The 27,488-nt window shown below is 44.3% G+C and overlaps 2 protein-coding genes across 4 annotated transcripts; one reads left to right on the top strand and one right to left on the bottom strand.

Annotated features, from left to right (window-relative positions):
• The first annotated feature begins 1,482 nt into the window (after window positions 1-1,482).
• LOC115103857 (SERTA domain-containing protein 2-like) lies at window positions 1,483-10,838 on the top strand. 2 transcript variants are annotated; one of them, XM_029624859.2, is made up of 2 exons: window positions 1,483-2,112; window positions 8,345-10,838. In XM_029624859.2, the coding sequence occupies exon 2, from the start codon at window positions 8,349-8,351 to the stop codon at window positions 9,417-9,419; it is 1,071 nt and encodes a 356-aa protein (XP_029480719.1). In that variant the 5' UTR covers window positions 1,483-2,112; window positions 8,345-8,348; the 3' UTR covers window positions 9,420-10,838. The 2 variants fall into 2 exon arrangements, with proteins under 2 accessions (XP_029480719.1, XP_029480718.1); XM_029624858.2 differs by lacking the exon at window positions 1,483-2,112 and adding an exon at window positions 2,680-2,987.
• Window positions 10,839-12,228: 1,390 nt separating this feature from the next.
• LOC115103856 (aftiphilin-like) lies at window positions 12,229-27,469 on the bottom strand. 2 transcript variants are annotated; one of them, XM_029624856.2, is made up of 10 exons: window positions 27,299-27,469; window positions 23,354-25,241; window positions 22,455-22,618; window positions 21,836-21,965; window positions 21,464-21,520; window positions 21,009-21,140; window positions 19,778-19,838; window positions 18,858-18,941; window positions 17,990-18,113; window positions 12,229-13,913 (listed from the first exon to the last, which is right to left on the bottom strand). In XM_029624856.2, the coding sequence occupies exons 2-10, from the start codon at window positions 25,202-25,204 to the stop codon at window positions 13,766-13,768; spliced, it is 2,751 nt and encodes a 916-aa protein (XP_029480716.2). In that variant the 5' UTR covers window positions 25,205-25,241; window positions 27,299-27,469; the 3' UTR covers window positions 12,229-13,765. The 2 variants fall into 2 exon arrangements, with proteins under 2 accessions (XP_029480716.2, XP_029480717.2); XM_029624857.2 differs by lacking the exon at window positions 18,858-18,941.
• Between the last annotated feature and the right edge of the window lie 19 nt (window positions 27,470-27,488).

Here is a 27,488-nt window from a genome sequence, read left to right as displayed (position 1 = left end):
TTTCTCACACCTAACGTAGCAGCATTAAAAGAAACAACCCCCCCAGGCTGCAGTCGAAATTCAAAGTCGACAACAGCCCTTGGCTCTAAACCCTCAGCCCTTGAATGACGTTTTATATCGTCACATCCGAGTGTACCTTGCCCAAGCGAGGGAGAGTGATGATCAGAGAGGCAACGTCCTTGGTGGAAATCTTGAAATTGAGTTTAAAAACGACCAACCTAAATCTAACTAATGTACCTAGCTAACTTGCTACAGTTACCCATAGCTAGCTAGTTTGGTCATTAAATCCAATACATTTCAGAATTCCCAAAAATATATTTATGAAGCTACCTACGTTTTATTGGGTACTCACTATAAGAATAAGCCAATTTGCCAACGCTAAAATCAGTGTCATCTATATATATATATATATATATATATATATATATATGTGTTTTTAGCATGCTACCTTTATAATTTTGTCTGACATGCCGAAAATGCAGTCGTGTTTATTAAGTTTGACACTTTGCGGCCACAGGAGTATGACACGTGACTACAGTTTGCGTGGAATTGTGGTTCATATCAACCCCACAAGTGATCAAAGTTCTTCACTTGCTCCCTCCAGCTAATGGCTGAGTGAGAAGTTAGTGAATTGGACCTGCATCCGGTTTCGACGTGGATTCCCCCAAGGGAAAGTGGCTAGCGCGAGGGCTGAGGTGGTAAAAATGTGTTTGGACTGCAGCCCTGGTCTGATAGTTTCAAAATAAAAGTTGTGCCCACTGAACATACATTTTTAAATGACATATTGGATTTCTTGGCATGAACTCGTTTACAGAACATTGTTCACAGTTTTAGTACAAAATATTAAAAGTTTCTGAAGTGTAATTATAAAGTTAAAACGACATTTAGAATAGAATACATTATTTTTCACCTCAGATGCAATATGCAATTAAACTTGCTAGTTAGGTATGTGGGTGTGGTGGTAAGTGGCAAAGTAGTCAGGGATCATTCCAGGGCACGCCCGGTAGTCAGCAGCACGAAACAGGCAACACCACCCGGTGGATTTGAGACAGGCAAAGCCTGAATCATCAGGCCAAGGTGTCCTCAGGCATAGAGAGAGAGAGAGAGAAATGGGGAGATTAGTAAGAGCATTCGGATCCAATTTGTATTATTATTATTTGACTATTAATTACACTTTTCAGATTTCACACATTTATGAACATATAATTTAATAAACCTGTAAACAAAAATATAATTACGTTAATTGCATCTGGGTTTAAAAAATACAATCTACTCGAATTGTAACTTTACAATTTCACTTCATAAATGTTTCATCTTATTAAAACGGATTAATGTTCTGTAAACGAGTTCATGCCAACAAATCCAATACCTCATTTAAAACTATGTTCAGTAAGCACAACTTTTATTTTGAAACTATTCCTGTTTCCTTTACGCTGCTATGTTAGGTAAGGGGTGGAAGAAACAGTCTGCTTCAACCTGACTGGCTGAACGTGATACTCTTATATCTGAGACTAGCATTTAGCCACTTAAGCATTGTGGTGGGAAATGGTGTTTCATAAAGAAAGTACGCATACTTTCCCCTTTTTTGTAGCCTCGACATGAAACCGAGTTAAAGAGGAAATCGAAGCTTTTGCAGCCTGAATGGAGAAATACAAACCATTCGCAGGGTGATACTAGTGTATTACCGTGGGCACATTAAGCCCAGACGATAGTGGAGATCCATAGCGCCAACTAGTGGCTCCCCAAGTTACATGGGGGCGAGGCGTGTGCCACCGTACCAGTCAACATAGTCAGTTCAGAGCGTAACTTCATTTACGTCATTCCTAGCCAGTGTAGTTGTGGGTCTATCGGCAGATTTAAAAAAATAAAAAAAGAGCTGGCGTTCCTCCTGCTGTTCAGTGAACGGTAGTTGTCTGTGACTAGACTCATCGGTCTCCTCGACAGCTCGCCATTGTGTAGAGCTCCACGGCTTTTTTGGAAAACCGCGGCGGGGAAATGAAAGTATAGACGGCGAAGAGTTCGATGTCTGGTGTTCCTCGTTGTAGAGCCTCTGTTCTTGGCGTCAATTTGAACCCGATGCAGGATTTGAAACCCTTGCTGGAACTACATGTGGTAAGTTTACGATTGCGCTGCTTTCACCAATGTTAGGATTATTTAAACACGCTTCAACATGGAATAATTATGCGTTAATTTACGTATACATTAATTATTAGCCGTTATTTACCCGTTTGCCATTCAAAAAAACATTTTGTCGCATTTTATTGTTGCTGTGTCTTGAGTCGAGAGAAAGCACCGCCGTCTTTTTGTTGTTTTGTTACATTTAGCTACTTGTCTGTTATAATGTCGCAACTGTTACATTTTCGCATGTGGAAGGAGACCCTAATGTTCGAAACGAAAACGTAATATTGTTATTAAGTCTCCAGTTCAGTGAAGAGCCGACTGAGTCCTATGTGGCAGGTGACGGTGAGAAGGCTATGGCGCCCCCATCACAGCCATAGGCTATCTGTGGCGTTTGCCTTTGGAGGTCAAGGGCAGCTGTTGTGACAGCTACAGTGATACGTCAGTGACAGATCATACCGTCAATTGATCAAACATGCGTTTTGACATTACAGAAAACCCAAACCATTCAGTTTATAAGATATATCAATAAGTAAAATAGTTGTTTATAGGCATCCATACAATTTTTCGTAGTCTTAATGTCCAGTAGTGGGAATGTCTGCTTCTTTTTTTGCTGTAGACGGTCTGCCTATTGAATAATGTTTTTCTGACGTTTGAAAAAGCAAGTGACACCCAGGCGTGACTTAGTTTCGTTTCAAATACTAGAGCCATGTCATGCCAACAGTGATCATAATAGGGCCTTGGCTACAAAACAACTTTTTGGTGGCATGTAGGACGCTGAGGGAGTGGGAGGAGGAACTTGACACCAATATAACTTTGTTCACTGAAAACGTTACTGTTCATGTGGGTCCCAGTACAATTGCTACTTTGTAAGTACATGATAATTATGTAATGTTGCATATTTTTACATTTGAGACTTGCCCTTAGCTTTGTTGTAACTCATCAGATATTGACTTGGTCATTGCATTCTATTGTTTTTTGAGTGACTCATTGTCACCTTTTACAGGAATATGATGAGCCATAGTTCCTGGAAGCTAAACTGGTAGTTTAGAAAATAGAAGCCCTACATGCCTTTTCAAACTGTTTTTATGCTAAAAGTTTATGGGTATGCCATATAGACTTGACTGGGAGAACGGGGCCTCTGAATTAATCTGATACAGCCCTATGGCTTTGTTTTACTGTTTTGTAAAGCTTTTAACTATTGCTGTTCAGATTTCCAAATAGGTTTAATACTGGTTCAGGGATGTGGGTGGCAAAAAGGGCTAGTTCTGACTGCTGCCTTGTAGGAACCTAACAGTGCCAAGTGTTATTTGCATTTCAACTGCAGGGCTGAGTGACATTCATATTTGCACAGGGAAATATGGATGTTTTCTCTTTTGTGTAGTGTTCCGTTGCATTGGGAATGATTGTGTCGCAGTTCAACATTTCCTTCATTTGTTTTTATAATGATGTTAAAGTTTTATTATTACATTTTTAAAAACATGTTCATGACTTGCCCATCAAAACTCCAAAGAATTGAGGTGAGGTATTAATAAAATAGGAAAAAGAATAGTAAGAAATCCACCAATGGGCTACTAACATGCTACGATCAACCACAAGGAATCTGCACAGATTTGCAGTAGGCACACAGTCCACACTCGTACCAGACTCGAAGCATTCCATCTCCGTGACTAAAGTCCACCTTTGCTTCCTTGACTCTGTCTGCTCTGGTTTCCAGTAAACACCATTTGTTCCTCTTTTTCTTCTACTATGTGAGCAGGAGGGCTGAAGTACACCTACATATTTTGGCAAATTGGCTTTGAAATCCCCCTCTCTTGGTGATCAATCAAAATAACTCTCTGTAACTCTGCGTTTCTTCCAAACAAGCCTAGTTCTGTCCAAAATGGCACCCTATTCCCTATATAGTCTGATTTATTTTGACCAAGGCCCTAGTCTAAAGTAGTGCACTATATAGGGTGCCGTTTCAGACGCAGTTGGAGTCTCTTCCAAACAAGCCCAGTAAATCAGTGCTACAAGCATCCACTTGCCTGCTGGAGAAACCTGGGCAAACAACCCTAATGCCAGGCCAGCCTGGCTTCTGAGTGTGGTTTCTCGCATGACCAGAGCCCAACAGTGAACCTTGTCTTTCAACCTAACATAAAATTATTATTTTCCAGGAACCTTTTGGGCAACATCGAGGCCGAAAATGCTTGCATGCCAAATATGAATGTGTTTAACTTTTACTGCAATCTTGAAGGACTTGGAAGTCCGACAGAACTTGAGAGAAATAGTGTGGAAATAGAATGATTAGGCTTGTTGATGAATGAGGGTTGAAATCTCAGGTGCAGGCTGCACTGTGTGCCATTGAGAAAGGTTTGCTCTTCCAGCCTAAGTGTGCACTGCAGAGTTTGTATTAGAAATCGGTGTACCACCGAGACCCTCCTCAGGATGACGATGCCTGCTGAGTATGTGAGGCATGCAGCTGCCTGCTACCACCGTAAAAAAAAAAAGCAATCCAATGACATTTTGACCTTGTCCCAGACAGGGCTCTTACATATCCCTAGCACTTCATGGAAGTACACACTGAAATAACATTACGGAATAACTATCAATAACATGTGGAGGGATTCTGGGTTGTATTCACTAGGAAGCAAACAGGGAGGGACTGCCTGAACTTTTCAGTTGAAACACAGTGTGCACTAATGAATAGGACCCTGGTGTATCGGAACACAAAGCTCTTGGAGAACCAAGAAGTTCATGTCGGGACGTGAGTTTTGAAGTGGTCATGTGTTCAAGGGGTGGACATTGCCTTGTACCAATCTGAGTGTAATCTGAGTGCCATCGCTGTAAGCCTGCTGCGAGTATGGAGTGAAAGAAAGCATTCTGTGTGGCCGGAATGCTGTTGTAATTGGACACTTTTCAGTTGTTTTTGTCAACGGAAGGTGTGTTCCTATTTCTATATTTCTGCTCTTTTTTTCTTTCAACTCTCCCTTTCACCTTCCTTTCCTCTCTCTCTTTGTCACCCTGTTTTCCCCCCGTCTGCCAAAATCCCCTGTCAGTCTTCTCTATTCTCTGTCTCTCTCTCTCTCACCCGTCTTCAGACAGTGTCAGCAGATGGCAGCGTCGAAGGGCCCCACGTGTGAAAAGAATAAGTGAACAGAGCAGGGGTGGAATAGGGGTCTGATGAATAATTTCACTGAGTGGGGGAGGTATGTGGAGGCATAGTATTTGCACCGAGGGAACTACTACAAAATGTAGCCTATCTACATCAGAGTAGTGCACTCCATGTGCACTGCACACACACAAGTTGCTCTCTCACCTCCACTTCCATATCCAAGCAGCATCATCAGCTGTGATAGTGATGGGCAGCCTGAGTGGAAAAACATTTAGGTTCTTTCTTTCCTCCCCCGCTTGTCCCTCCCTATGTCGTCGTCTTTGCCCCCCCCCCCTCCCTCTCTGGATTCCCAGCTGACTGTATTCGTCATGGTAACAGGCGAGAGTGGAGCTATCCCCAGCCACGCGCATGCACTGTGGGGGGGTTTGGTGTGCTCAGAGTTCAAGTTGATGTGTGTGGCTCTAAGCAAAGCTGACACGCACACCCTCTCTCTTTCTCACACACAAACTCTCTCACTCACTCACACAGCAATGTTCTCTACAAGAACACGGTTTGGAAATGTGATAGTGAATCTCTTTTCCTCTGGCTTTTATCATGGTAGCACACGTTACACAACGGACTGAAAGGGGCGAGTCTCTCGCAGGCTGTGTGCAGTAGTTTATGTAGCGGGGTAGAGTTACACGTGCCAGTGAGACAATGCAATGCAGGAGAGGTGTGCTCCATCTTAGGTGACAGTTTGGGAAGCATTCTAGTGCAGCGGTTCCCAAGCTAGGGGTCCCTGATATGAAAATGGGGCTGTGGGAGAATTTCCCAAATCCTGGAAAAAAATCATTACATTTAAAAAATATATTATATTTTCTTTCTCAACCATTGTAATGTAGTTTACCTTAAAAATCGAAATTAAAATGATTTCAAATCTAAAAGATGAAATTCAACCAGAGAGCGGCGCGCTTAGCCATTGTATTTGAATCATTTCCACGATGAATGGCTCTGCCCGCTACACTGAAACCACACACTACTGCAGACTTTGATATTACCAGGCGCAATTGATATGGTGAAAACAGTGTGAGGGCTGAGATGCCCATGCATTGACTTTTGTTCGCTATACATGTCTAGGGATGCTCTTCACTAGGACATATTGTTCTCTCTCATGATTCCTGGGCATGAAACGTCACAGGGGATGTTCAGTGTGCTGCGTGGCTATATTGACAAAAAAAAAGGTCCAATGGGATCGAATGGTGGGTTTTTGCACAGATGGAGCTTCCATCTATGGCGGGCAGGCCTCTGCACTCTAGTTATGAATGAGTCTCCTTCTGCGATGTGGACACATTGTATGATATACCGAGAGCAACTTGCGACGAAAGAGCTGAGCACAGAACTCTGATATACTGCAGCAGGTAACATTGATTGTAAACTACATCAAACCACATCCACTGCGCGCATGTCTGTTCGCAAAACTATGTGGAGATATCGGATCAGAGCATGACGATGTTCTATTTCACATCGAGGCTCGGTGGTTATTGAGGGGGGAGAGTTGGAAAGATTTTCTGCATCGAGAGAGGAACTGTCGTCATTCACAATGGATGTAAAAGAAAACCGACTTGGTTGACTCTCTCTGTGTAATGAATATAGTGTCTCCTTGCCTATGTAACAGACATATTTGGGAAACTGAACGCAAGCATGCAGGGGAAATACAAAAACATTCTACAGATGCGTGAGCAGTGGATTCAGAGAACTATTATTAGAGAGCGAATCTTTTTAAAAGTTTGGGACGGGGGAGAACAAACCAAAAACATGGGGGGGGGGTGTATTTGAACAGTCATCCATCTCGGAATTCCAACTCAGGGACTCCGGCTTCTTTCTAGATCTCCGGCTATCTGACCTGAATATCACTGACGTCATGATTTTGCCTCCATATTTCTCAGTTCCCAGTTGTCTTGAAAGCACCATCAGTGCTCTCGTCTGCATTAAAACCAAATGTCGGTCCAGGTTGGCTGTGACAGCGGAGATGAGGTGCGACCACGCCCCCTGACTTTGAGAAGCTCCTACGCGACATGCCTTAAGCACACCCATCTCATTAGTGGTGGTGAGAAGATTCATGTCAGACAAATGATCAATTAACTGTCATAGTCCTACATTAAAAGTATGTGATGGTGAGTTGAGAAGACAATCAAAAATACTGTGAGAATGTTTTTCAATTAACTGCCAAAGCCCCCCCAAAAAAGTCAACATTGACAAGGATCGAAACCCTTTCCCCCCCAATTTTCACCTAAAATGACATACCCAAATCTAACTGCCTTTTATTTCAGCTCATGGGACCAAGACTTTACATGTTGCATTTATATTTTAGTTCTGTGTGTGTGCGATATCTATATATATATATATATATATATAAGCCCAATGTGACCATTTTTGAGCGTAAATCGATAAAACAGCAGGTCCATTTCTGCCTGTTTTCTGTGCTATGTCCGGGCAGGAAGTCGGTAGTTTCCTGTGCTGGCACGTCTGTTAGCGCCGTGTTCTGATGGAGTCAGGTGGTTCAGTTGGGAGCTTGTCTGCGTCCCAAATGGCACCCTATTCCCTATTTAGTGTAGTACTATTGACACTGGCCCATAGTGCACTACTTTTGACCAGAGTTCTATGTAGGGAACGGGGTACCATTTGGGACGCAGGCACTTTTGTCAGAACTTGCTGCCACCCGCCTAGTCAGCTGATGCCGTCTGGTCAGCTGACACCAAAACCCCCTCCTGGCGCCCCCCCATACACTGACGCTGAGCGTGTGTGTTGTGTTCATTGCTTGCTCGTCTCATTTCTTGTTACTGTTTGCAAGGAAGCTCCTCTGCTTCCAGGAAACTCGTCTTGTTTGAGTGAGAAGTGGATGTTTTCCGCTTGTTGTGTTGCTGATGAAACTATGAACTGGGGTTATTTCCTCTCACAGATGTGTTACACTTGTATGTGATATAAGTGTTTAAAATTAACCAACATCTCTCACTTTGTTTTGTTACGTCTCTAGCAGTCATTCTTTCACATAGCTGTGCCTCACTGACTACTACTCACTCGTTCACATGTGAAGAAAAAGGAACCATATGCATTGTTTTGCTCCTGACACCTTGTTTCTGTTCTCTCCCACAGATATATGTTGGGTAACGGTGTGAAGCGCAAACTGGATGAGGACGGCCTGGAGGAGGGCAAGGCGCCCCTCACGTCAGCGGCCGGGGCCGTGGGCAGCCACTCCAGGATTAACTACACACTGCAGCGCCAGACGGTGCTAAACATCTCCCTGATGAAGCTATATGGGCCGGCGAGGACGCCCGCCACCGAGCCTGCCCTGCAGCGCCGCGTGCTCATCAACAACGTCATCCGCCGCATCCACCACGAGTTCAAAGAGGAAGGCGGCGCGGGGCTGCGCGCACTCTTCTTCGCCGTCCCGCCTCCGGCGCCGAACATCACCGAGGACGAGGGCTACCACGAGGCTCCGTCATCCACGTTCAGCGGCGTCCTCTCCCCGCCCCTCTCGCCACTGTCGTCGCTGGATTCTGGTTTGACCCCGGCCTCGCTCCTGGAGGACGACCCACCACTGTTCTTCGCCTTGCCGCCGTCCTCACCCCACCCCCTGGGTCACCACCCTCTCTCGCCGAGACCGTCAGCGCCTCCCCCACCACCCGCCAAGGACAGTTTCTCCTCAGCTTTGGAGGAGATCGAGGAGCTGTGCCCCATCGCAGTGACAACCTCTACTACCTCCTCCCTACCATTGTCTCCTCCACCATCACCCCAGCCCCCACCCTCTCTACCAGCAGGGATGGACATGAAAGAGGAAGGGAGGACATACAGCCCAAAGGACAAGGAGTCACTCTTGCTGGACGATGGTCAGGCTGCAAAAACCGTGTTGGCAGACCCGCCCAGCGCCCCAGCAGGCTTGTCGCCCTCCTCCGGTGGCTTCCTCACTGACTTTGCTCTGGATGACATTCTATTCACGGACATCGACACCTCCATGTATGACTTTAACGCCCCCTGCGGCGCCTCTTCAATACCGCCGAACTTGGGGGTGTCCAAAACGACCCCCATGGTCACTGCAGACGACCTGGTCAAGACTCTGTCCAGTTACAGCGGGGGAGGGGTGGGCTCTCCCCCTCTGGCTCAAAACCAGCCCTTCAAAATGGACCTGGCTGAGCTCGACCACATTATGGAAGTCCTGGTGGGGTCTTGACTGACATCGGGGTCGTGTTCAATAGGCACAAAGCAGAGGAAAACTGAGTGAAAGAGCAAGTTGCTTGTCCAATAAGAAATGCTCATTTACATTTTCTTTTGAAGCGTTTTGCTACAGTATGCCCTAATGAACACGACAAACCGGATAAAAAGTGCCGTAGGAGGCGAAATGTTAAACCTTTTTCATTTTTTTGTTGTCCGGAAATTGTAAGAAATGTAAGACTTCACCAGAGACGTTTTAACTACACTGTGCATGCGTTGTGCTCGCCTTTCCAAAATGGAAACCATGTTGAATATACTGTATGGAATGCATTTATTTGAGTGCCTTTGTCTGTACTACTCTGTTCCTTGATTTTATATAGCTTTTTTGTTTATCAACACAGCCATACATTTTCTCTCTTCTCCAAATACAGAGAGTGAATTTATATACAGCTTTTGCATACAGCACCATAGGTATACACTGATGTGTCCCAATTGAGGGTACTTTAACAATATTTTGTATATGGACAGCTTATCAATGTTATAGAACTTTTCATAGGCCTCATTCAAGTTTTTTTTTCTTCTCTATTTTAATGTATTATTCATAATTTGTTAGTTGAATTTATCATCTGTGAGCCTTCAACTCTCTATTTGTAGATGGACTACGTCTCCTTTTCACGTATGGCATGTTTTGAATTTACTCTCAACTGATCTGACTCAAAAGGATATCAAGTGAAATATAAGGGTAACCTTGTATGGTCTTTAAGTTCACAGTTCAAACACAATTGCAGACAAAATAATTTGTACTAAGTGGTTATGAAGTTATTTATTATCATCAATTTCTGGTGTACAGATATTTATTCAAACATGACACTAACATTTGGGTTGTACAGAACATGCAGTGAAATTATGCTAGTAATGTGTGAAGAAATGCTGTGTAATATATTTGACCCTTTTGTTTTTCAGGGAAGTGAATGCTGTAAGTCAGTGTGTGTGTGTGTGTGTGTGTGTGTATTGGGCTACGTCTCCGGTATTTGTGGCAATCGATCAGTCGGGAAACAGTCAACTACTTTGTCAGTGGTGACTATAGTAATCCAAAGCCTTTTAAAACAAAGCATTTCTCTTGTCAGTCAGTGGCAAATCCATTTTTGCTGCTTACCTCTTCTATTCTTTGCATTATTATTATTTAAAAAAATTGAAGCAAATGTGGTCAGCAAATTTCCAGTCATCTCGCCAATTTTTAAATTTTTTAAAGTTGACCTGTTTTCAAGAACGGCTGTATTTTATCACTGACCTTGAATCTGTGCCTTGTTCTATGCAATATGTATTAATTGGTTGGAAATATCTGACTTTTTATGTATAAATGTGCATACGACTTTAATGCAGTTTTACTTTTGTAGATTAATTTTATACAATAAATTTAAATGAAATGTCAACAGTTCTCAGCACGTGCATGTGTCCCATTTGAACTAATACTCACTCTATAACCCTCAAACTCAACTCTGGACCTCATATCCAGTTCCACTGCTAATTAGGGACGGACTTAGATCTGAGACACCAGGTGTGTGCAAATAATTCGGGTAGAACAGAACCAGCAGGTTCCAGACTTCGTAAAGTAAGAGTTGAATACCATTGCTCATGATTACTAGTGGCCTGTATGCCATGGTCTGGTTGCGCTCCAATGTCAGGTTATACGATCAAAGGTAATTTCCTGTTTGGAGTTGATAAAGGGCAGGGCTAGTCTGCACTCTTTGGTTCAGGACTTCCGGGTGCCATGGGTGAATTTCCTTGGGGTTTTCTCGTTTGGGCAAAAGTCTGTCCTCCGTGACCTGAAAACCAATGTGGTTCGTGTGTGATTTCATTAGTAGGCAAACGGAATACATTCCTCACCTCGATATAGCCTCCTTTTGACGAGAAAGCACCAGTGTATCCCATCATAGAAGTGTTATCTGCCACACCCCCTTTGAATCAGCAGCTGTATTGTCAGAGTTAGAAAATCATGCACGTTTAAAAACAATGCTATTTTATCTATAAAATGTATTGTATTAAACTTCCACCTGTAAATGTAATTTGCCTGATGACGAGTGAAGGACCATCTCATTTCAAACAAGCACATTTCTGTCGACGTTCCCTCTCCTCCCCACCTCTTACCCTTTTGACCTTTTTCAAAATGAGGCGAGAAAGAACACAGGAATTGAGAAGGCCCTTGATGACTCCAGTCCTTTTCAAAACCCTTTGGAAGAGCTGAGACCTGGTCGTTTGGTCTGCTCCTGCACATCAAACCGGATTGGACTGATTTGGGATCCAAATCCCTTTTGATGGACCTTTTTGATTTCTTTAATATACTTGCCATCACCTCAGCTGACTGACCAAGGTGGTCAGCATTTACAAGCTAAGCTGCCTGTCTCAGGGTACATACCTATATACATGCTTATAATACCTGTCCATGCTTGCTCTTCTGTACACAGGTTATGGACAGTCCTTGGACCCCTAGACACACCAAGCATTGGTTTTTTGGTACCCAGTCTAAAACAAGTTGGATGGTTGTTTGCTGGTCAAGCTGGCTAGAGCCCTGGCCCCAAGTCCAGTGTGATGTGTCCTCTTCGTAAGACCACACTGTTACCCAGACTTTCACTTTCAGCACGAGTGACCAAGACCAATGGCTAGGAAATAAATCCGTATATGAACATTGTTTCTCTATGCCTGGTTTTAAATGAGGCCCACTCAAGAGTTAATTAGTAAATACAAAATGCACGAGACTCCTGTATGAATTCATTGTTCATTCATTCCCTGTTGGGAGGAGTAATGGAACATGAAGGACCATTGAGCACTTTCTCTTAAATTATTTTTAATTTCTTGTGTACACTAAAAGTAAATTTACACACTTAAGTTTGATAAGAACCCGGGCATGCATGTTAACCTTTTTACAGGCTCTTCAAGTTAATCATTTTTTCCATAGGAATTTTCCCCATACATTTTACAGTCCATAGTACACAGTCTAAAGCCACAGTGAACTATGATTACATCCATTTCATCTTTACAATGTGCAAAATCCTCCTGGGAACAGGTTGACAGTGGTAAAACAAATCGCAACAAAACAAAATGGTAGAGAATGACAACAAAATTTTAAAAAGCACTTCATAAGTGTAAAACCAGACACGTGGAAGCAGAAATTGGTCCCTTATTCCCTTGTAATGTAGGCCGACCTTCACTCAGACCAGCTATGATACTGATAGTCATTTCAATCTGTCAGTGGTTTAAACCAATAAAACATGATCTCCCCCTTTTTACCACCCGTCCCCAAATCAGGAATTTTTTAAAAAAGAATTCAACACAAAACAGTTGTCTGTGACGGACTGCACCAATGGGAGGCATAAGAAAAAAAAGCGGGCTACGGTTAAATCGCGGACTTAAAGAATGAGCATACATTAACGCATTTTTAGCCATGGTTTAAGAAATCTAGGCCCTATGTAAAATGACAAAATAAAACTAAGGCCATTAACACAACAGGGGAAAAAAAACATTCAGCTGGATTTTGCAGGCAGTGTGGTTTCAAGTCATATATATTTGTATAGTCATACACTGAGTGAACAAAACAGGACTACCTGTTTTTTCCATGACAGTTTCACCTGGTCGGTCTATGATCCCATTTTTATGTCACTTGTTAAATCCACTTCAAATCAGTGTAGATGAAGGGGGGGGAGACATGTTAAAGAAGGATTTTTAAGCCTGGAGACAATTGATACGGATTGTGTATGTGTGTGCCAGCCAACTTGACAACTGTGGGATGCATTGGAGTCAACATGGGTCAGCATCCCTGTGGAACGCTTGACACCTTGTAGAGTCCATGCCCCAACGAATTGAGGCTGTTCTGAGGGCAAAAGGAAGTGCAACTCAATATTAGGAAGGTGTTCCTAATGGTTTGTACACTCAGTGTATATCCCGCCTCCCTTTGAAGAGGTTCAACCAGTGTTTCATTTCCATTCAAAGATGAACATTGACACACGTAAAAGCCACCTTCGAAAAAACAGCGCAATTCGTCCCTGATTATGTACACATTGATTCTCCTATTATTAACAACCTCTCTCTAGGACCTTGACCTAGAAGTTAAACAAACTGTTTTAATATGTTCTCTTGTTCTGCTATTGACGAAGCTTCGCTTTACAGGCTTAGCCTAGTCCAGGTCTGACTAACCATTCTCCATTCACAAGGACAATCGGTAAATGCTTCACTTGATTAAAACTGAAAATAACAAATAAAAGGGAGAAAATGACAAAACAATGAAGGCATGGAAGCAAAAATGATAACTTCATGATATAGTGATAGAATGACAGACAGTGATAAGGAGAAGAGAAGGGGGGGGGGGGATCAGTCAGGTATGTGGTCAGAGGAGGAGCCCAGGGGGGTCAACGTGGTGGGGAACATCAGCACCTTTGCCTGCATAAAGGACAGGTCTGGTAACCCTGCAATCACCTTCAATGCCTCCTCACTTAGGTTCTCTTCTTTCCGGGGCTTTCTGCAGATTCCGAGAGAAGGAGAGGGACACCATTTTTATTGGAAAACACACAGACATAGGATGCATCCTAAAATAGCACCATATTCCCTTTGGGGTGTGCTACTTTTGACCGAGGTACATAGGGAATAGGGTGCCATTTGGGACACATAAATTCCCTCTTCACTAAATGAATGTGCCACAGTCAGATTCTAATGGACTTCGCCTCTTAAATCTCTTTCCTCGATTCCTTGTGCCCTCTTTCCCCACATCCTTCTCAACACGCATTGGAGAAGGATGTTCTCAGAGGAGAGAAAAAGGGACACGAGAAATCAAGGAAAGAGAATTGAGAAAGAGCCAAGATGTTGCAAGCTCTCTCTGGTTGCTACTACAGATGTGTCTGTCTCACTCCCATATAAACTCAGCAACCCTGTCTTTCAAAGATAATTTGTAAAAATCTAAAGTAACTTCACAGATCTTCATTGTAAAAGGTTTAAACACTGTTTCCCATGCTTGTTCAATGAACCATAAACAATTAATGAACATGCACCTGTGGAACGATCGTATAGACACTAACAGCTTACAGACGGTAAGCAATTAAGGTCACAGTTATGAAAACTTAGGACACTAAAGAGGCCTATCTACTGACTCTGAAAAACACCAAAAGAAAGATGCCCAGGGTCCCGGCTCATCTGCATGAACGTGCCTTAGGCATGCTGCAAGGAGGTATGAGGACTGTAGATGTGGCCAGGGCAATAAATTGCAATGTCCGTACTGTGAGACACCTAAGACAGCGCTATAGGGAGACAGGACGGACAGCTGATCGTCCTCGCAGTGGCAGACCATGTGTAACAACACCTGCACAGGATCGGTACATCCGAACATCACACCTGCAGGACAGTTATAGGATGGAAACAACTGCCTGAGTTACACCAGGAACACACAATCCCTCCATCAGTGCTCAGACTGTCCGCAATAGGCTGAGAGAGGCTGGACTGAGGGCTTGTAGGCCTGTTGTAAGGTAGGTCCTCACCAGACATCACCGGCAACAACGTCGCTTATGGGCACAAACCCACCGTCGCTGGACCAGACAAGACTGGCAAAAAGTGCTCTTCACTGACGAGTCGCGGTTTTGTCTCACCAGGGGTGAAGGTCAGATTCACGTTTATCGTCGAAGGAATGAGCGTTACACTGAGGCCTGTACTCTGGGTCGGGATCGATTTGGAGGTGGAGGGTCCATCATGGTCTGGGGCAGTGTGTCACAGCATCATCGGACTGAGCTTGTTGTCATTACAGGCAATCTCAATGCTGTGCGTTACAGGGAAGACATCCTTCTCCCTCACGTGGTACCCTTCCTGCAGGCTCATCCTGACATGACCCTCCAGCATGACAATGCCACCAGCCATACTGCTTGTTCTGTGTGTGATTTCCTGCAAGTCAGGAATGTCAGTGTTCTGCCATGGCCAGCGAAGAGCCCGGATCTCAATCCCATTGACCACGCCTGGGACCTGTTGGATCGGAGGGTGAGGGCTTAGGCCATTCCCCCCAGAAATGTCCAGGAACTTGCAGGTGCCTTGGTGGAAAAGTGGGGTAACATCTCATAGCAAGAACTGGCAATTCTGGTGCAGTCCATGAGGAGGAGATGCACTGCAGTACTTAATGCAGCTGTATGGCCACACCAGATACTGACTGTTACTTTTGATTTTGACCCCCCCCCCTTTGTTCAGGGACACATTATTCAATTTCTGTTACTCACATGTCTGTGGAACTTGTTCAGTTTATGTGTCAGTTTGTTGAATCTTATGTTCATCCAAATATTTACATATGTTAAGTTTGCTGAAAATGAACGCAATTGACAGTGAGAGGACGTTTCTTTTTTTGCTGAGTCTACATCCTGTCTGCATGCTGATGTAAGGGGCTCCGACAGAGGCGTTAGAAAATCTGTCTCCATCTAGTGGACCAACTGTTTCAAAGGGTCACCACTAGAATGTGGTTCAAGTCATTCCAGCCATGCATGTCTATAAATACCAGTGTTGTTCGTCTGTTCGCCATTTAACTAAGTAACTTTTGACTTAAAAAGTAATAGCTCTAACTAATGGCAAATATATTGAAGTTATCCTCTTTATAGCATCATTACTTAACCAATTACTGCACATTGATCTGGTACTCCCTGTATATAGATCCCCATTGATCTGGTGCTGGTACTCCCTGTATATAGATCCCCATTGATCTGGTACTGGTGCTCCCTGTATATAGCTCCACATTGATCTGGTACTGGTGCTCCCTGTATATAGCTCCACATTGATCTGGTACTGGTGCTCCCTGTATATAGCTCCATTCGGGTGTATTTTATTGTGCATTTTTTTCCTCGTGTAACTATTTTATATTTTAAAACTCTGTATTGCTGGGAAAGGCTCGTAAGCAAGCACTTCACTGTAGAGTCTACACCAGTTGTATTCGGCACATGTGACAAATAAAACTTGATTTCATGTTTGGGAGTGAGATGTTGGTTAAGTTAGAACTCTGGATTTGTATTGTTTTGCTACTCTCCATCTCCAATGTGTGCAATACACTCTGGCCACATCCCAAATGGCACCTTATTCCCTTTATAGTGTACAACTTTTGGTCAAAGGTAGAGCACTATAAAGGAAATAGGGTGCCATTTGTAATATATGCCATTTAGCAGACGTTTTGATCCAAAGCATACATGCATGTGCAGATAGCGGTCTACCGGTGCCTGAGCACCTGCCCCCCCACTCGCCAAGTGCCCTTTTATTTTTTATAGTTTTTGTCATTGTTGTTCTGAACCCACTGCTCCAGGTCGTCGTGACGTCGTCAAGTCTGCCACCCCGTTTTAGGACTATCATTTCCTCATCATATTGTACAATATGTGTCTCCACACACCTAGGCCTAAGCTATTGATGGATTTATGACAAGGTCATCTTTACTGATCTCTGATGCTCAGTGTCAAAGTAGCCTGTCACTTCAATCATTTGTGCGCTTGAGTAAAATGTGTAAAATAATAATCGAGCTAGCTAACTAGCAGATTTACACCAATCATCAACGATCAGCTGATAGCCCACCCTCTTTTCCCGATGTCAATCATGTCTTTAGGAGGCACTGTGATGTAGCTTGCTTACAATTTGTGAAGAGTGAGCGTGTTGCAGAAATAAATAGGCATATGGTAAAATATGTTACAAAAGTGCGCTAGAGGCAGTTAGTCTGTTGTGAATTTCAAGATATGAATTATATGAAGGAAAAAGGAAACCGCACACTGCTCTTGGTAGTATCACTGATATTTAATAAGCTTATGTATCGGCCTCTAAGCTTATGAAAGTAGATTATTTTGTTTAAGGGGGGGGGGGGTCATTTTGAGCACCTTCCCCCTGAAAGGTCTGTGCACGGCCCTGCATGCATACCTTTTTGAGGTAGTCTAGTCTGAGGTGCAGTAATAGACCAACCTGGTTGGTAGAGGTGCTGGTCTGAGGTGCAGTAATAGACCAACCTGGTTGGTAGAGGTGCTGGTCTGAGGTGCAGTAATAGACCAACCTGGTTGGTAGAGGTGCTGGTCTGAGGTGCAGTAATAGACCAACCTGGTTGGTAGAAGTGCTGGTCTGAGGTGCAGTAATAGACCAACCTGGTTGGTAGAAGTGCTGGTCTTAGGTGCAGTAATAGACCAACCTGGTAGAGGTGCTGGTCTGAGGTGCAGTAATAGACCAACCTGGTTGGTAGAAGTGCTGGTCTGAGGTGCAGTAATAGACCAACCTGGTAGAGGTGCAGTAATAGACCAACCTGGTTGGTAGAGGTGCTGGTCTGAGATGCAGTAATAGACCAACCTGGTTGGTAGAGGTGCTGGTCTGAGGTGCAGTATTAGACCAACCTGGTAGGTAGAGGTGCTGGTCTGAGGTGCAGTATTAGACCAAACTGGTAGGTAGAGGTGCTGGTCTGAGGTGCAGTAATAGACCAACCTGGTTGGTAGAGGTGCTGGTCTGAGGTGCAGTAATAGACCAACCTGGTTGGTAGAGGTGCTGGTCTGAGGTGCAGTAATAGACCAACCTGGTTGGTAGAGGTGCTGGTCTGAGGTGCAGTAATAGACCAACCTGGTAGAGGTGCTGGTCTTCTCCATAGTAGACATAAGGCGGGCGAAGGCGTCAGCCACACGGCTCCCAGAGCCACTGGGTTCCAGTTTAGCAGTTGTTAGCTCGTACAGCTCCGGGTCCACACCTAACCACACAAACACATTATAATGTCTGCATCCCAAATGGCAGCCTATCCCCTATATAGTGCACTACTTTGGTCAAAAGTAGTGCACTATATACAGAATAGGGAGCTAGTTGAGACATATACACAGTCTAATATTCCACTCAAAACAAGGGAGGGGGGTGCACTTTATTAAACAGTGTAGCCAATTCCCAAATATTTTGATTCAGTGTTTGATTCAGTTGGTAATATTAACACATAGAAAAAAGAAGAGCTTGATTTAGTGAGGTCAGTATCTAAGCAAATAAATCTAAAACAAATAGTAGAAGAGAAATCTGTGAGTACGGCAGAGGCTCTTTCACAAGCATCCTTCCTCGATTCCTCGCATCGTCCCTCAGTCCTCTCCTCTTTCCCAAAACTCATTGGAGAAGATCCAAGCTTCCTCCTCTCTGACCTCCCCTGGTGCATTTTGACAGAGAGGTAAGAGGACACGAGGAATCGGGGAAAGAATAAGGACTTATCCCAAATGGACTCCTAGACCTCTACACCTTGTGTACCTGTGAAGACCTCAGAGGGTTCAATGGGTGTAAGCCATATAATGATAGTAGATCCACCTTGCCTTATGATTAGATAGCTGGAATTATCACTGTATTGTTTACCCCGATCCAATCCTCTCCGGTCTCTGAATAGGGTGTACGGTCAATTTGGGATTCAGACAAATGTATGAAAGAGTCTGGCAGTCAGGGGGTTGGAGTTTCCTGTGCTGACCTGGGATGGAGGTGGAGCTGCTTGGGCCAGAGTCCTCCACGGGCCCAAAGAAATCGAGGTTGAGCAGAGACGAGCCTCCGCTCGCTTGACATTCAACATTGCAAACAGGCAGACCGAGGCAGCAGTGGGTTATAACACAGAAGAAGTAGTCAGGAAAGAGACAAACTTAGAAGACATGCAGCTGAGCTGGTCATTATTATTAGTTACAAAGAAAGAGCACATGGGTCATGTTCAGTGGGAAAGAAATGTTTGAAGACATTTTGCAACTGAAAAGTATGCTTTAAATCCAGGGATTTCTTAAATCCAGGTACTCCCTCCATTTTATTCTGTTTGATGCCTAATGAACATGACCCAGGGCAAGCTAACTGACGTAGCTGTGTTAATGAGAAAATATTGTGTGATTCTATCTACCGGTTAATGAAAAATCTGTGTTGACATTTTGAAGCATGAACGGCCATCATGGCTTTGTAGCATGAACCGTGCAGATCATTTAGCTAAATGGCAAAATAATTTGATTTGTTGCTAACAACAAAAGGCATAAGGAGAAGATTTGATGAGATAAATATGTTTTATGAGTCTGGATATGACAAGTGAAATCAGAAATGGTCCAATATGGCAATGAAATACACAAAATCTTAGAGAATGTAAGATAAGAATTTTCTGTAATCTTATACTATAGTCCTCACAGCAAAATCCACGTAACTCTGTAAAACTGTAACATGTAATGACCAATGGTTGATGAAGTAAACGTCAGACGATGTTGTTCCATGGAAGTTAACGGAAGACAACAGGCAAAAACAGGTCTAGGCGGCTTGTGTGTTTGGACAAAACAGTTTGAGTGGTGGAAAAAAGGAATAGGTTAGCTCTGGAAAGAGACAATGGTTCATTAACTCAGCAGGTGGTTTGGGGGAGGGACCTACCGTCCAGGGGGTTAGTAAGGCCACTGCTGCTCCAGTCAAACTGGACGGGCGGGAGCGCTTCCTGGTGAGGAGAGGGAACAAACCAGCTCAGAAGAGGGTGGAGACACTCGGTAAAAGCGAACAGCTTTGTCAACAGGTGATTCGCCTATGCAGATGTTCAGGAAGCCTGCTAATGGACTGCTTCTACCAAAGGAGGTTGGTGGCACCTTAATTGGGGAGGACGGGCTCGCGGAATCAGTGGAATGGAATCAAATACATCAAACACTTGGTTTGATGCCATTCCATTCACTCCGTTCCAGTCATTAATATGAGCCGTCCTCCCCTGGCTTCTACCCTTACAACAACTCAGCAGTCTAAGGTTGAGTTCCTACCAGACTACATTGCGGACCGATGCCATATTTTACAACGTTCTATTGTTATAGCAATCCGTCAGTCGATGACACAGTCTAAGATGTGGCACCCAACCATTGGATGATGCATGCAATGTCTGAGCAGGGGAACGCGACCCATATGATGCCCAGCTGCACAGTCGATGACGTGGCACGCTACCATGGGTTGATGCAATGCCTGCGCATCTTGTGGGGCAGGAACTCAACTTTTGTATAACTTGTTTGAAAAGCACCTCAGGTTCTACATTAAGACCAATTACCGTAGAACACATATATAAACACACTCTCTCTATTCCTTGTATACAGTTGTGACAATTGGCCTTACAGCCAATACAGCAGTGGAGGCTGGTGGGAGGAGCTATAGGAGGACGGGCTCATTGTAAAGGCTGGAATGGAATAAAGGGAACAGAGTCAAACATGTGGATCCATATGTTTCGACACGGTTCCATTTATGCCATTGCAGTCAATACATTGAGCCCGTCCTCCTATAGCTCCTCCCACCAGCCTCCTCTGCAATACAGTATATACCACCAGGGTTCTCTAACCCTGTTGGTGGAGAGCAACTCTCCTCTAGGTTTTCGCCCCAACCCCAGTTTGTAACTAACCTGGTTCTGCTGATCAACCAGCTAATTATTATAATCGGATGTGCTATTTTAGGGTTGGATTGAAAACCTACAGGATGGTAGCTCTCCAGGATCAGGGTTGGATAGCCCTGGTATATACTCATATACTACTGATGAGAAGAAATTAATCTAAATAAAGGCCAGAAAAAACACAAAACATCAAAATTCCAAACATTGTACCCCAAAAAGGACCATACGGATTCAATGTAGGAGTCCAACCTGGGCTGTGTCTGGTGGACTAGTGCTTATGATCTCTGCCGGGGCCACTGGAGGTACTTGTTGTGCTATGGACGTGATCATCTCTGCCGCTGATATGGGTTTTACTGGCTCTTTGGTGGGTTCCAGCATGCCCTAGGTAACAGAGAGGCAGGGTTACATCCTAAACGTACTAAATACTGGTATGTGTATTGGGTTGAGATATTCTGTTTAAAACCTGGGAATTTGGGAAGGTTCCCAGAAAGTTGAAACCATTTTTTTGTAGGATATGCCAGCGAAAAACATTTGCAACCAGTTGACAGAAATGTCACCAGAATTTTTTTTAAATACATTTTATAAGCCTTGGGTTAATTTGTCTCTTGGTCCGTTTCTACAAGAGGGGCAAAAACAATTGAGGGAGCGAGTAGGTGGTTTGAAGGGGGAGGTGAATACATCCTTGCAGCGCATAGTTAACTCACCAGGCTGGCAGCATACATGGGAACTATTACTGGCTGCTTCTTCTGACCTGTGAACAGCTGTGGGGAAACACAAATCACAATTATTTGTCTGCTCTCTGCTGCAAATAGTCTTACAAACAGCCTTTTTCATTTGACAGAAGAGAAGTCAAAACATTCTCGCAATTACAATCATGGTTCGTGTTTTTTTCACAGAGCCATTATTTTTTTTTAAAAGGGCAAAGGTCACAGAAAGGGGGAGAGTGGCATGTCCCAAATGGCACCCTATTCCCTATATTGTGCACTACTTTTGACCAGAGCCCTATGAGTTACAGCAGGAAGGTGCCATTTGGGATACAGACAATGTGATGACTGCTGACTGGCGGCAGAACTCACAATGTTCCTAATGTCGATGCCCAGGGAGCAGAGTAGTGTCTTGTTGCTGTGCGAGCCTCCCCACTGGTGTCGCAGGCCAAACGCCTCGTGGATGTCCAGCAGTTGCCTCCACAACACGTCCCCCACGGCCCTGTAGCAACAGACGACGATGACAAAGCAGGAATGTAATTTTATTTTATCATAGTAATACGCAAAAAAATATTGACCGCATAGTATACAGACACAGTAACAGCATATTTGTGTTGTATAAAAAAAGATAGAACAGACCTGGTGAGTCTTTCTGTGTATTGATGAGATTGTGTGTAGTTATGGGATATTAGGGTCGGGACGACACTAGTATCCTGATACCCGTTAGTATCGTGGCAAGGAAACAAAACACGAAGCGGTTTAATTTCTTTAGGAAAACAGCCCTAATGTTGGAAACAAACGTAATTACGTTGTCATCCAGAGTCACATTTGTTTATTTTCAAAGTTATAGCACACAATATTTTACATACAGCAGGTTTTTATGGATCAAAGAGTTTGGCCTGCTTCGTGTTTTAATCTTTGCCATGGAAAAAAATACTGCAATACTGGTACCGTCCCAGCCCTCATTAAAAAGGGGGGTAATTTCTCTCACCCATTGTCTGGCACACCACTCTTCATTTCATGCTCTTCCTGCTGTAACCTCGCAGGAGGCTCCAGCAGGGTTTTGAGAGGGACCACCTCCACCCCCACCTGCGGGGCAGGTGCGTCGGGGAACATTTCCTGAAAAAGCTTCTCTAGCCGACTGCAAAGCGCCGCCTGATATAACAAACACATGATAACAACCAACGTTGTTGAATAAGAGACTGGCTCAGTGACATAACAAACACGTTATAACAATCAATATTGCTGAATAAGATACGGGTTGAATAAGTCTTCTGTTACCACGTTTGGCAGCTAGCCTCATTGCTGTACAGGAGATGCACAATACAATAGACAGGCAACATAAATTCATATTTGAGCTTCGATGGACAATAAAGCTGCATTCTATTATGTTCAACAATGACTAACACTGACGTGATTCAATCAACACATTTCAAATCTTGAATAAGTTGTTGTGCTTGACTCTACTAGCAAGGACAAGGAGGGGCATTGTTAAATGGTATGTACTTGAAAAGGTGGAACTCCCTGTCTGGTCACATTCCTAAGGGAGGACACGTGTACGGCTCTCTAACACTAGTGATAAACGTCAAGAGAGCGTCAGAATTCCCCTAAGAGTGTCACTAAGCATACTTTTCCTGGATAGTGCAATACAACAACATTCAATAGGGCGCCTTCAATTACAGTAAGATGGGTTTTTAAACACCACTACCTTCCTGTCAAGTATGCTACATTTCTGAATGCTACAGAGGTGGTTCAGAGTTATCTTGCCTGAGACTTGACAACTTGTATTGGCTCCCTGAGCCTTTAGCTCAGAGGCATAATATGTTATCGTGGTGCGCGGGAGAACAGAGTTCAAACCCTGAGTGGCCAAACTCGCACAGAAAAACTTACAGATTGACTGTCTCTTCTACTGATCTGATGGCTGCTGGATGGACGGGCTGCTACAGGCTCACTCTCCTGCCACTCGTCTTCACCCGTTTCCAAAGGAGCAGTGGTGGTCGGCTCCTCTCCAAATGCAGCCCAGGAATCGCCCTCCTCTTGACCCTGTTCAGGCTCATCAAAGGCATTCCAACCAGCATCTGCATCAGGGTCCGCACCAACAGGAGCCGAGCTAAAGTCGGCAAAACTGTCGCTGCCGGGAAAATCTGCAAACTTCCCCCCATCTTCGTTCTCAATTGCCTTCCCACCACCAGTGTGGCTGTTGGGGGCGTCAAAATCACCAAAGTCTTTGTCATTGTCCACTATTTCCTGTGTGAGAGGTGCAGGTTGCAACTCTGGCTGGTCAAATTCAGCAAAGCCCTGTCCGCTAAAAGAGCCCACGTCCCCGAAGTCTCCAAAGTCTTCACCGTCGTCGTCCTCCAGCAGTTGGCTGTGGTCAGCAGGCGTGGCCGTCTCCTCTTGGAGCGGCGGCGTGGGCACCGAGCCCGTCGTGCTGATGTCGCCGTACTCCTCAAGGGCATCCGTGGACAGAGGTCGGCCGAAAGACGTTTCAGTTTCTGTTTCTGTTTCGTTTCCGGACCCTGGCTTCTCGTCTGCTTGCTCGCCATTCCCATCTTCGTCGTCTATATTGGGGAAAACCCGGTTTTCACTGACACCTGCCTTCTCTTCTTCCGCCTCCTCTTCCAACTGCTCCAAAACCACACCAATCTGGGCGACCGGTTTGTCAACATAAAGTGCCTTAGAGGCAGAGTCCTCGCCACAAACCACCTCTTGGGTAGAATCCTCACCACAAACCTCCTCTGGGGCAGAATCCTCACTAATAACCACCTCAGTAGCAGAGTGCTTGTGTGCAAAGTCCGGCTCTACGTTCCTTTGTTCAGAGTTAGCAGTGTCTCTTTGAAAGCCCCCGTCCCCGTTGCTCAAGCCTTCGCCAGTGTCTCGAGCCTCAGCAGGGTGCGATAGAGAATCAGAGCCAGCGATGTCGTTGGATCCAGTTATAATGTGAGTGTCCCTGACAATGTCCCCTGAGCTGATTCCCTGTTCTACATTAGAGTGCACCTGCTGCCTCTGTTGCTGGCAGGCGTCCTCTGCCAGCCGTTCGTCCCTGTTGCGATTGTCCAAGTTCTCGCTGGTGCGGTTTGTCACCTTGCCGGAGAGTCCTTGAACGTCTGCGTTAGAAAAGGCCGAGAAATCCGCAAAGTCGTCCTCGGGGCTCCTGGGAGGGCAGTCGTCTGCACACTCTGCGGTGGTTCCTTTCTTTTTAGAGTGGATCGAATTCTGCAAAGATGTGCTTCCCTCTATTTCAAAAGTAGCAAAGCCGTTGGTCAGAACTTCCGGGACCCCACCATTGCAATCGACAGGCTTGTCTATGTTGTCAGTCTGACTCCTCCCAGATATGTCCAGGGAGGTAGAATGATTATTGGCTCGAGTGTGGTCGGCAAGCTTTTTTAACTCCTCCACATTCACAGTTCTCTCTGAAGGACAGTCGTACTGGCAGCCTCCCGGCACGACACCATTTGACTTAGAATTGGAGAGCTTGACCACAGGACCCCTTCCCACGGGACCTGAGCTGAGTTTTGACAACCCAACCACCCCTCCATTGTTGAGGAGTTCCGGTGGTGAGGTGGCGGCCAAGGCTGCGGTCTGGTTGAAGGTTGCTGGGGTGTCAAACTCAGTGAAGCTGGCGCTGGTCGGAACTCCAGAGAAGCCCCCAAAGTCCCCAAACTCGTCATCCTCTTCCTCAGCTCCGTCCTCCATTGGGGGTGGGGAGGAGGAGTACATGCGGATCACGTCCGGCTCCATGGTCCTAAAGCAGTCACACTACGCCTTGAGGTTACACCTAGAGGGGAAGACACTAGTCATTGTGACTGAAACAATGAAGGGCACATAAATGCAAGCAATTTCATTTCTCTCTTAAAACTGATTTCTGAAGGCTAAAATGTCTGAATATACAAAACGACAACGTGTTAGCCTACAGACCTAGAAGCGGTCTCTGATGGAGTCTAGGATCTAGACTGTTTTCTTTGCCCGGTGTGTTGCTTCAGCCTTAACGTAAATTAAATTACCAAAAGCTCTCCAGGCTAAGTGGACAGATTGTTTTCAAATTGACAGTAATTAAGTGATAATAGCGAAGTGGCGTTGTCATGTAGAAAAGGCCCGAAAGGAAATGTTGAGCGCTCATTTCTTGTGACCTTTTTTATTTTATTTCACCTTTATTTAACCAGGTAGGCAAGTTGAGAACAAGTTCTCATTTACAATTGCGACCTGGACCTACCTAAATAGTAGCAAATGAGAACTGAAAATGAGCTACAATTTATTTTATCAGTACAAATATTTTGTGTGTTTATCCTACTGGCCTAATTACTTCAACCAATGAACTTTGTACCCAATTTGTGTTTGCATTGACCTAAGGCTTGTGTGCATGTAGTATTTGTATATTGACATAGGCCTGTCAAGATATGTAGAATGCTTCCTTTTGAAATATTAGACTTAGAGCATAGGCCTAGGCGTTTTGTGCCTCCAGGTGTGATCCATTTCCTTGTCCAGGTGGGATCCATTTCCTTGACAATTTCAAATTCATCACTAAACCAGACATAGGGCACAGAAGAATAATAACTATTGATGTTCTTTTTGGATGCTCAAGGCTAAACTTGCACAATGCACTCTTAAGCCTAAATTGTGCTTTACTCGCATCCAGACTAGAGCGCTGAAAGTACAGTTCTGAGTCAAAACTGGACACAAATGTTTTAGAACAGAGAATTCATGCCCATGAAGCCTTGACTAGATATCTTAGGCCTAGTAAGCCTTGACATGGAACCTTGGAAAGCATTTAAAACATTGTTAAAACTCTAGGCTACTTGAAGTGGCTTCTGATACTGTGTAAGAAAGCAAGATGGCATTAAAGGCAAATAATCTGATGATAGCTATTGTATTGCTATTCACAACAAATAGCACTGCCTATTGTTTTATTATGGGCACTATGATTGCATGATATGGTATGCGTCATGAATGTTTACAATACAACATATTATAATGCAACATGAATCTGTTTATAATACAACATTGTTAACTAATTAACACATCAGAAACAGGTGTCCTCCAACACCCTGTCCTGTCCAGCTAGTTAGCTATTCGTTCACCAAATTAGACCGTCTGTCAACAAGACTAAAACTGACAGGTGATGACAGACCACTACCTAGAAACCTCCGGGTAAACAAAAAGAGAACACGCAACCCTCCCTATGATAATTTGTTTCCTACTATATACTTAACCCACAACCTAGCTATTTAGCTCAATTTTAGCCGAGCAAAGATTGGTTAGGTAGCTACCAGTAGCTAACAACTGGAAGCAAATTAGTTGCTAGCCAAATAGCTAACGTTAACCAGATAGTTAACTAACTAACGTTAGCTGAATAAATCACTTTGATTATGCTAACTAACAGTTACATTACCATAACGTGAAGTGCCAGCCAGTCTTAGAATGGAAAACAGGCCATGGCTGGCATACACCTTTACTCTCCATCAGATGGGGAAGGCAGGGGGGATAGCTAGCTAGCTGGCTAGATACGTAGCCAGCTACCACTAGCCAGCACAAATGTCGTAGCTAGCAAGCTAAAAACAACAACTTGGCAGTCTATGCGAATGGGATAGCAAACTAGCAGTAGGCTAAAATATTATGAAAATACTTCTCTACATTGATTCGAGATCGAGGGCAGAAGTGACAAAGTAGCTAGGTCGTTTTGATGCTCGCTAGCTAGTTTGCTAATACACAGGCATTTGTAGCTAACTGTTAGCTAGCTATCAAGTTGTCCTCCCATCTCTCGCTAGCTTGCTTGCCTTAGCTAGTCCCATCGTATCCGGGCAGGTTGGCAGTGTACCAATGAACGTTTCGGCATACCTTAATATCTTGACCATTCATTCCCATGGTTCAGATGAAGTGGACACTTTTCAGACTTAAAACAAGACAGCAAGGTGGTTTCGTTCTGACTGAGACAACTAGCTAAGGTTGAGTCAGCTGGTTATGATGATGATCCTACTTTGGCCCCTTCGCTCTCCGAATATTACCCAGCATGCAACAAGACCTTTTT

The sequence above is a fragment of the Oncorhynchus nerka genome, linkage group LG15 (assembly GCF_034236695.1).
Source record: "Oncorhynchus nerka isolate Pitt River linkage group LG15, Oner_Uvic_2.0, whole genome shotgun sequence".
NCBI lineage: Eukaryota > Metazoa > Chordata > Actinopteri > Salmoniformes > Salmonidae > Oncorhynchus > Oncorhynchus nerka.
This window is presented reverse-complemented; position numbering and strand designations above follow the sequence as displayed.